The 13,471-nt window shown below is 26.7% G+C and overlaps 2 protein-coding genes across 2 annotated transcripts in view; one reads left to right on the top strand and one right to left on the bottom strand.

The window, feature by feature from the left end:
* Positions 1 to 1,887: 1,887 nt before the first annotated feature.
* On the bottom strand, positions 1,888 to 3,848 carry LOC119662158 (guanine nucleotide-binding protein subunit beta-like protein). Its single transcript, XM_038071715.1, has 3 exons — positions 3,612 to 3,848; positions 3,282 to 3,493; positions 1,888 to 2,567 (listed from the first exon to the last, which is right to left on the bottom strand). Exons 1-3 carry the CDS (start codon positions 3,718 to 3,720, stop codon positions 1,935 to 1,937), a joined length of 954 nt encoding a protein of 317 aa, XP_037927643.1. The 5' UTR covers positions 3,721 to 3,848; the 3' UTR covers positions 1,888 to 1,934.
* Positions 3,849 to 9,949: 6,101 nt separating this feature from the next.
* The window catches only part of LOC119687321 (serine/threonine-protein phosphatase PP2A), a 43,501-nt gene continuing 39,979 nt past the window's right edge, over positions 9,950 to 13,471 (top strand). The window contains exon 1 of the mRNA XM_038101599.1: positions 9,950 to 10,663. Coding sequence (XP_037957527.1) covers positions 10,562 to 10,663 — 102 coding nt within the window. The 5' untranslated portion in view covers positions 9,950 to 10,561. The remainder of the gene's footprint in view (positions 10,664 to 13,471) is intronic.

The following is a 13,471-nucleotide window of genomic DNA, read 5'->3' on the forward strand; positions in this document are numbered from 1 at the left end:
ATAGAACAGTACTTTCAAAGGATACCAAAATCATATACCCCAACTTTTTCTTCAATTTTCTATCTCAACTACAAGTCTCAACGATGAAAACTTTATAGATCTAATTAGATAAAGACTTGGACATATTAACGTTACATGTCAACTGGCATGATAACTGACTAATTACAACTTATCAGCTACATACAATCTATATTTATAGATAATAATAATTCTATATCTTTCAAATTCAAATGAATAAATTAATAAAACTAAATTTAACATTATCACCACATTTGTATCATTCTCCAAAGAAAACCATGGACGTATTTACTTTTTTCTGCAGCCCTCCAATGATTTGTATTGGCCCACGATCGTATCTGGTTTGAACAGTCCTGGTTTGGAGTACCGGACCACTGTATATTAAATGACTCACAGCCTACGTTTACAAAACTAACTAAAAGTCTCATCTATTTTCATTCGCCTTACTTTTAGACACTTAATTATGTGACAAAAATGGTCATTACATGGCTTAAGCCGGATCTAAGTATAATATATATTTTTAAATAATACAATTGTGCAGTTTATTATATATGTATTTTATTTTAATATTACATTTAAATGATATTTATTTTCTATCTATTTTATATTTATATTATACTTTATTGTATTTATATTATGTTTATATTATATTATTCTATGCTTATATTATATCTATATTATATTAACAAAAAATTTATATAATATTCTTATCAAATTTATATTTATTATATACACTTTTATTATAAATATATGAACATTTTATTAATAGTTATATATATTATTTTGTTATTAATTATTTTTAATATTATTATAATTAATAAAATTTGAAAATTATTATTAATATTTATAATATATTATATTACGAAATTAATGTAAATTTATTATATTTAAATTATATTTATAATAAATTTATATTATACTTATATTGTATTCTATTTATATATTTATGTTACATTATATTAAATAATATTATTTAGAACTATACATATATTCTATTTATTATATAATTATATTCTATATATATTCTATTTATTATATATTTATAATCTATATATATTCTAATTATTATATATTTATATTCTGATTATATTATATTATGTTTATGCCATATCTATATATTATTTATATTATATTTGTAATCTATTTATAATATTTTCATTGCACTTTTATTGTGTTTTTTATATTACATTTAAATTATATTTATATCATCATCATTTTGGCATCACAGCCCATATATTTATTAATTTATTCTATATAATATACATATTATATTTATAGTGTATTTATATTATATTTATATTGTGTTTGTCTTGTATTTATATTTACATTATATTTATGTATATTTATTTATTTATATATTTATATTATATTAATTAATTTCCATATTATTTATATATTAAATTATATATGACTTTATTTTTTGTTTTGAGTTGTATTTTAAATAAAAAAAATGTATATTAATTTAAATATTAATATTAACATTAATATAATTAATTAATTAATAAAATTAATATTTATATTAATATTAATTATTAATATGCAATAAAAAAATGTTTAATTATAGTACCTTGCAATTCTTGTCAGCTTAAGTAAATGTTGTTTTAATTAAAATACTCGTATATAATTGCAAATGCCCCACGTAACGAAAGGTTTAGAAATGTCAAAGCCATGAACTGAGTCCATCGTATCACGATTCGATCTACTTCCTTCTGGGTTTTTACATAAATTTTAAGAAAGACGATGTTCTGAAGACGATATATATTAAGCTTTAAAAAAAAAAGACATTCGATGTTATTTTTGGAATGTTCGTAAAAAAATTTATTTGTTTATTGACTAACATAGTTTATATAAATGTAAAAATAGTATAAGTACAATAATTATTTATTGATTTAATTAATAATGAACGCAATGTTGTTTTAAATGCAAATGGAAACTTGCCAAATGCGCACAATGCCATCGGAATATCCGGCGTATAAAGTTTGACCATCGGGTGACCAAGTCAAACACAAACATTCCGGTTGAACATGATGTAGCTTGACCGGTGCAATATCTGGACGCAACTCTTCAACAGTTCTCTTGCGATCCAAATCCCAAACTTTTATCGTTGTACCATGTGCAACGCACAACCAGTAACGATTTGGTGAGAAGCACACATCATTTACCATTTCGGCATGCTCTAAAGTATACAAGTTTTTGCCATCCTTTAAGTTCCACAATAGAGCACGACTGTCCTTGCCGCCAGAAGTGCAGAGCGAACCATCAGGCGAAACCGTAACGGTATTAACAAAACCATTATGACCTTTAAGATTGTTCTTCAAAGTGCAATTGGTTAAATTCCAAACTTTAACCGTACGATCCCAACCAGCTGAAACTATCAAAGGATGGGCCAGATTTGGCGAGAAGCGTACACATGAAATCCAATCATTGTGACCATCTTCATCGATGGTGTATTTACATTCAGCTAGAGTATTCCACAACTTAATAGTCTTGTCGCGCCCACCAGAAACGATTTGACGATTATCAGCCGAAAAAGCACAAGACAAAACATCCTGTTTCCAATACGAAAGAAATGTATTAGCAAATGTTTCATATAAAGATATATAATAATTAGAAATAATAAAATGAAAAAAAAAAGTGCGGCTACAAAATATAATGTCAATATGTGTAAATTTCGGAACATAAAGCAACATAAGCATAAAATAATACACCAAAACCGCAACCATTTCAAGAACAAAAACCATGGATTTACTTAGCTGGCAATAACTTACACTTTGATGAGACTGCACCGCGTCTTCCAGTTCACTTTTCACCAGATATTCTACATCGCAAATACGCAGTTCTTAACCTAAAGATACTAGAAAATATCTGCTATTCCCTAACAATTCTTTAGAAATAACTGAACTTTATTTCAATAGAAAATTTATGACGTCACTCTGCTTTCGGATAAATGCGTGAAATGCTAGTCCAGTCCAAATGATGGTGTGTCCTTCCATGTGGCTAATTGACATGTACGTACGCGTATGTTCCTAACACAAACAAAGCTTACAACATTTTACTTATAGAGACTCCTGAAGCAGTGGCAGATTCAGACAGCCATAAAAAAACATCAACTGATATTAAAAAAATAAACAATTTTAGCTTACGTGGCAAAAAATTGCATTCAACCTTGAAAGCAAATCAGTTTCTTTTGCAAGTACAGACGCATGTTTGTGCATGTATAGAATAAAAGAAATAAGATTGTAAAAAAAAAAAACTTTTCCCACCTTAGTGTGTCCCTCGAAACGGCGAGTAGATCTACCAGTGGCCAAATCCCACAGACGTAAATTTTTATCCCACGATGCAGAGAGCGCATAATTACCGTCAGATGAAAGCACGACGTCGCTGACAAAATGGGCATGGCCATAAAGACGCCGGAGTTGGATGCCATAATTGTTCTCGCTCTCACGAATCAATCGCCAAACAACAAGCGTCTTATCTGCAAATATTTTATTTATTAATTTTAAACCAATATCTAATGTCCAATATAAAAAATATAGTGGCCATCTTGAAGTTTAGGCTACCACGATTTATATAGACATTATATTTTAACTTACCACGCGATGATGTTACAATCAAATCAGGATCCTGTGTGCTTGTAGCGATGTGGGTGACCCAGTTGGTATGGCCAGCCAAGGATCCACGCATTACCAAAATTTCATACATTTTACTATTCGAAAAGTTCGACTTACGCGCTTCGTAGATGTACACCTGAATTCACAAACGACTGCAAGTGAAAAGAGACAAACACAATCACTTCATTAAGTTAGTTGCATTGAGTTAATTGAAAATGTCAGGTGTATGACAAATAAAACTAACTTTGACATACTGGCGGCGCTTCGAATACAAATACGTCCTTTTAAATGAAAAAAGGGTATTCACGAAATTTCAAACTTCAGCAATTTTTATTTGCTAAAGTTCCAATAAAAAGTCTGATATATGCTTTGTCTAAAACAGCGATTAAATAACAAACAAACCAATTCTATGGATGCAATTGCTATACAAATAATATATGGTAACATTATACAATAATACCTACAAAATTATAATACGAAAATGCAAATACACATGAGATTTGGTTGTACAACTTATCCGTAAAATGCGAAATTTACTCCAAATTTGATGTATAATGATAGCAATATTTGAAGTGTTGACAAGAAATTGGATGGAAATCAAAATAGGTCTGTTCCACAAACTACTCGTAGTACCTTTGAGTAACACTGTTTATGCACCGTGTTTTGTACGGCCGTGCTCTAAGCTATTGATTTGGTCAAGAAATTAATTTTCCAGATTTCGCACCCGCGGTTTCAGATAAAATACTAGCTCTATACAAAATCTATGCCTAGGGTATGCTGGAAAAAAATATACTATTTTAGGATCATCGCAACAGAAGTCTGCAGTGAACTTATTGCTTAAATGCATATTACTCATGAGATTTGGTTGTACAACTTATCCGTAAAATGCGAAATTTGCTCCAAATTTGATATGTAATAGCAATGTTACATATGAAATTAAAAACTAACTAGGATAACGAATTTTTCGGAAAATATATTTCATCTTCACTACACATTTTGTTCTCAAAACAAACAAAACAGAACTGTGAATACACAAACAATGTGACTGCAACGTGCGATGTGTTCACATGCGATAACATATGTACGAACACGCAAGACAAAATTCGCATACAATGTAAACGCAGCCTTATGTATGACGAAACTGTGAACGGCCATGTTATATTATTATAAAGTTCTCTTATACCACACCATTTGTTGTAGTTAACAGCGGATCAATGTATGTTTACAAATAAAAAAACTGTTTTATTAAAATAACATTGAATAAATATATATTACGATTAAAAACAAACTATATAATATTTGAATTTGAATATTAGAGCGGCCCGCTGCGCTCGAGTAAAAGCCTATTCCATTATTAAAATGCTGTTTGAGCTCGAATAATATTTCGAATACTAATTGATCGATTTCTTATTGAAATTGATATTAAACTGTTTTCAGTAAACTAAAAGTGAGTTTAAGGAACGGGGATTTACGCCAGCTTATAATCGATTTTAAAGTTAAAATTAAGTTTGCTTTTTTTTATATAACATATGACATAAATTCATTTTAAATTTTGTATAAGAAACTATAAATCATGCAACAAATAATACCTCTACAAAGAAATTAGTTTTGAAATTTAACAATTAAAAATAAAATATTAAAAAATAAAATATGATTATTTAATTCAATTATTTTACAGGTAATTTATGATTCTGTTCTAATATAAACACAGCAATTGAGTTTGTTAATTAAATTATCACAGCAAATCAACAAAACTCCAGAAAAATGTGCGAACATAAAAGTCAAGTACGGCTTTGGGTCAGTTGGTTAAGAAACGCTGACTCTGAGCTTTAAATTTAACAGGGCACGAGTTCGATTCCTGGTACATGCAGTCTCAAAAAATTATTTACGAATAATAAAATACAAGAATTATTTCCAAGACCACTAATGATGAGTATTTGGCATTACTTGAAACAGCTGTATGGTCAGCCGAAAATTCAATTAATTAAAATAATGTAAAAATATATTTTGGTTGTAGTAGTTCACTACTGTTCGAAAAACTCTTTATAACATTTCAGAATAATAATAATCAGTTGATGTTTTACTAAAACCGAAAAATTCACATATATGCGTGGAGTTTTTTAATTTTTTTGAGTTTAACCTTACCTAGCACGTTTGTATTTCAAAATTGACATTTTTTATAAAAACAAATACTATTTTCAAACTTCATTTGTATGTTTTTATTTGAAACTTTGTATAAAAAATGACTTTATGTTGACAATATGTTTACACTCTTGCAATTTACTGACAAGTATATACCGATCAGCGTCATTTTACAAACAACATATATAAAAAATGGGGTACAGAAATTAAACAAGTGCAATATAAGCACTTGTAAGCATATTTTACGTTCACACTTGAAAATAATTCTTGATATTAAAATTTATTTTGCTGCTGCCAATATGAGCTTATCCAAGATTGATGATCTGACCAAAAGTGTGTCCAAAACAATTTTCATAATAAAAAAAAATCCAATATTTTACCCTAATATATTTTGTTAATATATTATAAATAATATGATATTGTTATTAATAATAAATATTATTTCAAATTTTTAAACAAAATATTTTATAATTTTTATTTAAATACCAACTCTGTGATATAAAAATTGATTGCATTTCAATGCTGCTTACAATATATTTTATAGCATGCTATTAATTTTAGAATTCTTGTTGTATGATATATTTTTAACTAAATTTTTGCAAAAAATTTTTTAAAAATATTTAACATATGTATGAATGTATATTTAAATTAGAAATACATACATAAAAAACATTTACTTTACTTTAATTTTGTTTATAAGTAATATATAATTTAATTTTAAATTAATTTCATTTATTTGATAAGAGAGAAAAAATAATCAGAAATTAATACACACATATACATATGTATTCATATTTATTTACATATGATTTATAATTTGAATATAATATTATTCTAGATATGTAATGTAATATACAAGATCTGCAGGAAATGCAATAATCAGAATGCATTCCTTCATATATGTACATATGTGTTTGTCTGTCCATATCTAAGGCCGGCCATACGAGTACTTCATAGAGTCAGTTAATGAGCTAGTCAAAATTCAAGGATATATTAAAGGATATATATTTAAGCCATTTAAAATTGATAAACATCACATCATCATATGTGGGTACCGATAGAAAACACTCAAGGTCTTTGTTTGGCTCTAGAAAAAGTTGATTTTAGACTATAGAGTACTTATTTGTTACAGCGCCTGTTCAAACATTTTTTTATAGCATTTATTATAGCATATGCTATATTTTATAGCATATATTTCTTTATACCTTTCGACAGAAATTCCAACAATATGTTTGCAAGATATGTTAAGATCTAATAATCTAACTCACTAAATCTCTGAAACTATTGTCCTATTTTCAAAAACGGTCAAACGAGGAAAAAATCTTTTTCTTCTTCTAGTAGTGACGAAGAGGTGTCGATGTCGAGATGGACGAAAACATTTTATTTTTAAAAGTTTTCTGCCATTTCTGCCATTGATCTCTCCACCGGAGACATGGTCTACCTCTAAGTACTCTTCTTCCAACTACTGCTTCAAACACCGTTTTTGCTGGAGAGATATAATTAATGTAATATAATATAATATAATATAATATAATATAATATAATATAATATAATATAATATAATATAATATTATAATATAATATATAATATTATAATAATATATAATATAATATATAATATTATAATAATATACAATATAATATACAATATAATATATATATAATATAATATATAATATTATAATAATATATAATATAATATATAATATTATAATAATATATAATATAATATATAATATAAAATAAGTATATAATATAATATGTAATAATATAATAATATATAATGTAATATATAATACTATAATATATATAATATAATATATAATATTATAATATATATATAATATAATATATACATAATATAATAATATATAATATAATATATAATAATATAATAATATATAATATAATATATAATAATATAATAATATATAATATAATATATAAAATATAATAATATTAATATAATATATAATATTATAATAAAAGATAACATTATAGTAATATAATATAATAAAACATATACTATAATAATATAATATAATATAATATAATATAATATAATATAATATAATATAATATAATATAATATAATATAATATAATTAATTTTTAATAGGAAATAGGCATTAATTTTAATAGGAAATATTATGTCTGAGGATTAATCAAACACTTTAAAATTTGTTTGAGCTAATAACTGGCTAAAGAAAATTTGTTTTTACTTCAAATAAAATTAAACAATCGATTTAATTTGAACTGAAAATTAAGAGTTTACTCTCAAAATAAAATATTATGGCATAATGAAAAGAAATAATTGGATGTGACATGAATACCTAATTTCATTCTGTTCCATTTGAATACTTAATAATAGTAATTGCAAACAAATCAAAACTTTTAATAATTCCTGACAAACTTAATTTATGTTCATTAACGTTTTTAACCCATTAAGTACCAGGCAAGTTCAAACTTGGAATTTTATGGTGAAATTTTCAAAAAGGTCTTATTTTACGTTAAAAATAATCCCTACAAAATTAAATTTTTTTTTTGAAAAGTAGTTTTCCAGAAAAGTGCCGTGTGGTCAACCACACGCTGGGACCCATAGCACATTTTTCTCTCTTCGATAGTACAAACATTTTTATATGTGTTTTGTTCACAAATATGATATTTAGTTACTTTTATGCTGCAGTAGGTATCGTTTTAAATTGTATAAAATTCAATGTTTTATGCTTTTCAAATATTTATTAATCAAAAAATATATTTGAATTATTACATATGTATTGTATTAAGTAAAAAGAAATAAGTTTACTTGCCTCATTGTCTACGATTTTCTTTTTCGAATCATCGTAGCGGTAGCTTCTGCAATGAACATTGAGATGCAAGAGAAGGTTTCTGGCAATGAAGTTCTTGAAATCTAACTGAGGCATCGGTTTTGTGATGGTAGAAGCAGCGACAAAGCAATGTAGTTCCCAATCTTTTACTACAGCGCTATCTAAACACTGTACCCATAATGGCCACCATACCTTTTTGCTTCTATTCCCGATACGATAGTTAACAGCTCCATTGTCATGTAAATAGACGCCACCGATGTGTCGGTTGTAACTGTTGATAACTTGAGGCTGAAGGACATCAACCTTTTTTTCTCTCTGCTATAGCGTTGCAAATTTACTATGTGTTCCACGGAATCATAGAGTATGTTGGAATGGATGCTCACAATAGCTCAATAATTCCTTTACAACAAATGCACCGGAGTATGGCAGAAACTGTAAGATATACCCACTATTCAAAGAAAGGGTTCATAGCTTATAACCGAAACATATTGGTTTCACAAATTCCAATGTGAATAGTTGCGACTCAGGCATTTTTACAACAGCACCATAATCTTGTGCATTTGATTAGTGTACAACTTCAGTAGTACCAAAATACTCTCTCACAATTAGACAAACGGAATTCAAAAGAGGAGAACAAACGGAATTCAACCAGCAATTAAATATCAAAATAGACTTATTACTATTATGCATAGTAAAAAACACAAGTTAAAGTAGATCAGAAGGGTATGATATTTATTAGAGAGATTACTCTCATTTTATTTCATTACCTAATGACAAACATTTATATGGCATTGTTTCATCATTATATTGTTATGGGACCCTTTTTTCCCCGGCATCTGGTGGCAAGTAACTGTTACTAAGGCGATGGCAAAAATCACGAAAATTATATTTGGACTTTTGTGAACATATGTTATAACAAATATATTAGTTTTTATTTCTGTTTATTTTAATTTTCATTTAATTAAAAAAAGCATTTTTTTGGACAGTTTTTATTTCGGACCAGGTAAACTCATGAACAGATGAAAACTGTTTGAAATATGTATTTTTATATTATTAAGATATCAAACTAAGTAATAAAAATAAAAAACATTGAATTAATTACTTTTATATATTTTTAAATAATTTTCAAAGTTAGCCGTGTGGTGTACCACACGTAAGTACGAAATGGGTTAAATTTGTTTTAAACTCATATATAATTTGCTTTTATTTTTGTTAAATATTTTAAAAAATAAGGTAACCTTTTGTTCATGAATTCTGTCAATTTTGATTATTAATTTTTGAAAACAACGGCAACTCTGCATAGTCTGTCTCTTTTGTCGAACTTGAAATTTGTTTGGTTCTCTTTGTACACATTTGTCCTCGCATGAAAACGGTTCATAAGAAATCGGAAAGTGACTAATTTGAATAACGATGTTTGAAATTGAAAACAATTAATTTTATAATATTTAGTACGTTTATGAAAGTTATATATATATATAAACAATTAAAAAAGCAATCAATTGCATAAAATTTATGCGAAACAGTGGAGATATTTGCTCTTAAATTTATTTAATCAATATTTACATGTTGTAAATCAATATTTACGTGAAATACGCCGGAGTGTAATATTTTTTTACAAATATAAATATTAATTTTTGCTAAAAATTTTTGGAAGTATTGAAAGTTTAAGGAATTTTGTAAATTAAAATCTTATAAAAAGTCGCGGTTAACAAACTGAACTCGAATTTCGAAGAGCGCATTTGCCTGTGTTGAGCACAAATCGTTCAGTAGTTTTTCACTCGTACGCGAAGTCGGTTAGGTTGCTATTCGGAATTTGCATCCAGTTCTACTGCAAATTTCTAACGGAAATAACGTTTTTTTTTTTTAAAAAAATAAATATTAATTCTTTTTGTACCCGTGTTAAAAAAAGCCGTCAAAATTGAATCGACAAAGCTTGACGAGACTTTTTCTTCCACTTCTGTTATGGAGGATAAAGCAACAACAAAAGATCTTGACCAATGGATTGAGCAACTAAACGAATGTAATCAATTAACAGAAACACAAGTGCGCACCTTGTGTGATAAGGTAAGCAGTGCAAATAATAAAAGTGTTCGAAATTAATAATATACATTAATAAAATCGAAGTTATAGTGAAAAAGTTGGTTAACATGAAGTGATTTTTTTTTTCTACCGTCTGCTGTTTTTCTCACATGCGAACCAACTCAATGTGACAATGTGAACAAATAATTGAATTGCTCCTATGTATGTTATATTCGTTTCACTTACACATATGTGTTACTGTAGTGAAAAATATGTTGTAAATAAATTTGTTCTGCTCTAGCATATAAAATTTGGCAAAATAGTTAAACATTTTTTTGTGCTTACAGTTGGGACGGCCATCTTTAAAATTATTTATTCTCTGGAAAATTAATTTTTTCGGAGATCTTGTGTACAGTGTTAAAGAGTGATAAATAGTAGGAATATAGGATTGCAAAGTGCTTTGAATGATGTGTGTAAAAAGAGTAAAGAGTTATGCATGGAAAATAAAAGAGAAGTGTTCGAAGTTATGAGTCGTGTCAAATTTGTTTGTATTGGCTTTTTAATATGAAATTGAGATAAATTGTGAGAAATGTAAAGTACAAAGAATGATACCGCATAAAAAAATATGTTATAAAAAGAATGAAAGAAAGAAATTAGTCAGATGCTTTAATAATGTAATTTCAATAATCCCAATATGATTTGTGTATGGTTTTTTTTTTCTTCAACATATTCCTTAAAAATGTTTAGTTTTTTTCTAAGTTAATTGCAACAAAATAACAAATGTTTGTATTAATTTAATTGTAAAAAAAATGCGTGTGCTTGTTTACAAACTGATCGAATATTTATTAATAGCAGCATTGAGCCCCTGTCCTAAAATTTTACATTCAATCACTTTCAATTTAATGTGACTCGCTTCATAAATACACGCCAGGGAAAATGTGTGGTTATGTCGCATTTCTCTGATTTCCTTCGAACATAAATTTTTATATTACAATTATTAAAAATTTTGTTGTAATATTTTTGCTGTAATATTTGTTTATAAACAATTGTTATAGTTTGTTTTTATATACCACTTATATCATAATTAGTACAAGGATAGGTCAAAATTTTTTTACTTTGTCTTTATTATGAATGTTGATATACATTTTTTTCTGCTCTTTTGTAGTGCAAATACAATGACGTATTTTATATATTATGAAAAGTAGTTTTAAAATATAAATTAAAAAATATTACTGAAATGTAAATAATATCAATGAATGCTAAATATATTTTATATAATTTTTACTATGCAGTGAAAATTTTCTCTACATGCTACAAATCCTGTACTTATAGTCGTATTTTAGTTTGCAGACGAAAATAAAAATAAACTAAAGATTATTTTGAATACTATGTATGACGTTCATAGTAGTTGGGAAAATTTATTTCAAGTAACAAATAATATTTAATCACATTATTTTGAAATTTCGAGTTTATTTTGAAATTTCGAGAATGTAACAGAACTCTTAAGATTTTTAAGAAAAAACTATACCAACAATTATATTAACTTCTTCACTTTGAATATAGGTATTTCCTTATCTTTTTTTACAATAATAATAAATTTAGAAAAACATTTATTTAAATTAAAATCTTAGTTAATAACGTAATTCACATAGCAAAATAACCCAAATGACTTTGCTTTATCCGTCTGTCCTTTTGCACAATATGTACGCTGAACACAGCTTCCCCGACTTTGACTACCCAACAATTTTATCTTATGTGTTTTCGTTAAGATATAAAGCCGTAGTACCAGGTATAGTTTGTATCTGTTTATGCATTTAAAAATCAACAAAACTCAAAGTTACTTGTCTTTTCCATTTTATTTTTTGTGTGGTCGTTTCTGTACTTCCTTAAAAAGTTTTTCACACAAATAATTTTAATGCAATGATATTCCACATCGAAAAGAACCTATTTTGTGTGATTTGTACCTGGTACTGCAATAACAAATATCCTAAATAATCTATTGTTTACATTTCAAAGGTAAAAATAATGAGAAATATATTTATGGTGGTGTTTAGAGAGAAATTTCTGATATACATTTTTATACCTGTTTGCATATATGTATTTTTTTTTATTTTTTATGGCGAAGATCTATGAAAGTAGCTGCCGGCTAAGAATTTTCACTATTATACGAAATATTTATATTGTAGATTTCTAGTTAAATTTTTAATTTCTGACTTTTGGTTTTAAGTTTTTTTTTTTAAATAAGTAACAAATATTTACAAATTATAAAATTTATAATTTATAAATAATTTCTTGAAAATTTGAAGTTCCAGAAAAGCTTAGGATTCCACAATATCTCTTAATCTAATTCTTTTGTCAGCACCATCATTATGTTGTTGTAGCCCGCAAGGATCTATAAAGTAGACCACGTGCAAGAAATTACAAAGACGTATGTATCGATATGGATAGATAATTGTAGAGTGAGTTGAGTGGAAATGATTTAGGAATGAGTAAGAAAGGATTGGGGGTGGGTGGAACTTGTCATTTTATCGATGGTCCCGCTTTTTCGACATGAAATTAAAAAGTTTTTAATAAACAGATCCGCGTCATATCACAACCGGCCATTATTTGAGCTAAAGTGAGCTTTGGCCATAACGCCGCCACTTTTATCTACTCTAATTTACAGATATAACGAACAAATTTTAAAATCAAGAGTACATATTTTTTTTTTCTAAATTAATATATATATTATAACTTAAGGACTTAATGGTTTTGTCGTTATTCTTTATACTACAGTAAAAAATATATACATATAACAATGATTTATATCCTTTCTCACTTCACTCATATATGTATATATATATAATAATAATA

The sequence above is a fragment of the Teleopsis dalmanni genome, chromosome X (genome assembly GCF_002237135.1).
Source record: "Teleopsis dalmanni isolate 2A chromosome X, ASM223713v2, whole genome shotgun sequence".
Taxonomy (NCBI): domain Eukaryota; kingdom Metazoa; phylum Arthropoda; class Insecta; order Diptera; family Diopsidae; genus Teleopsis; species Teleopsis dalmanni.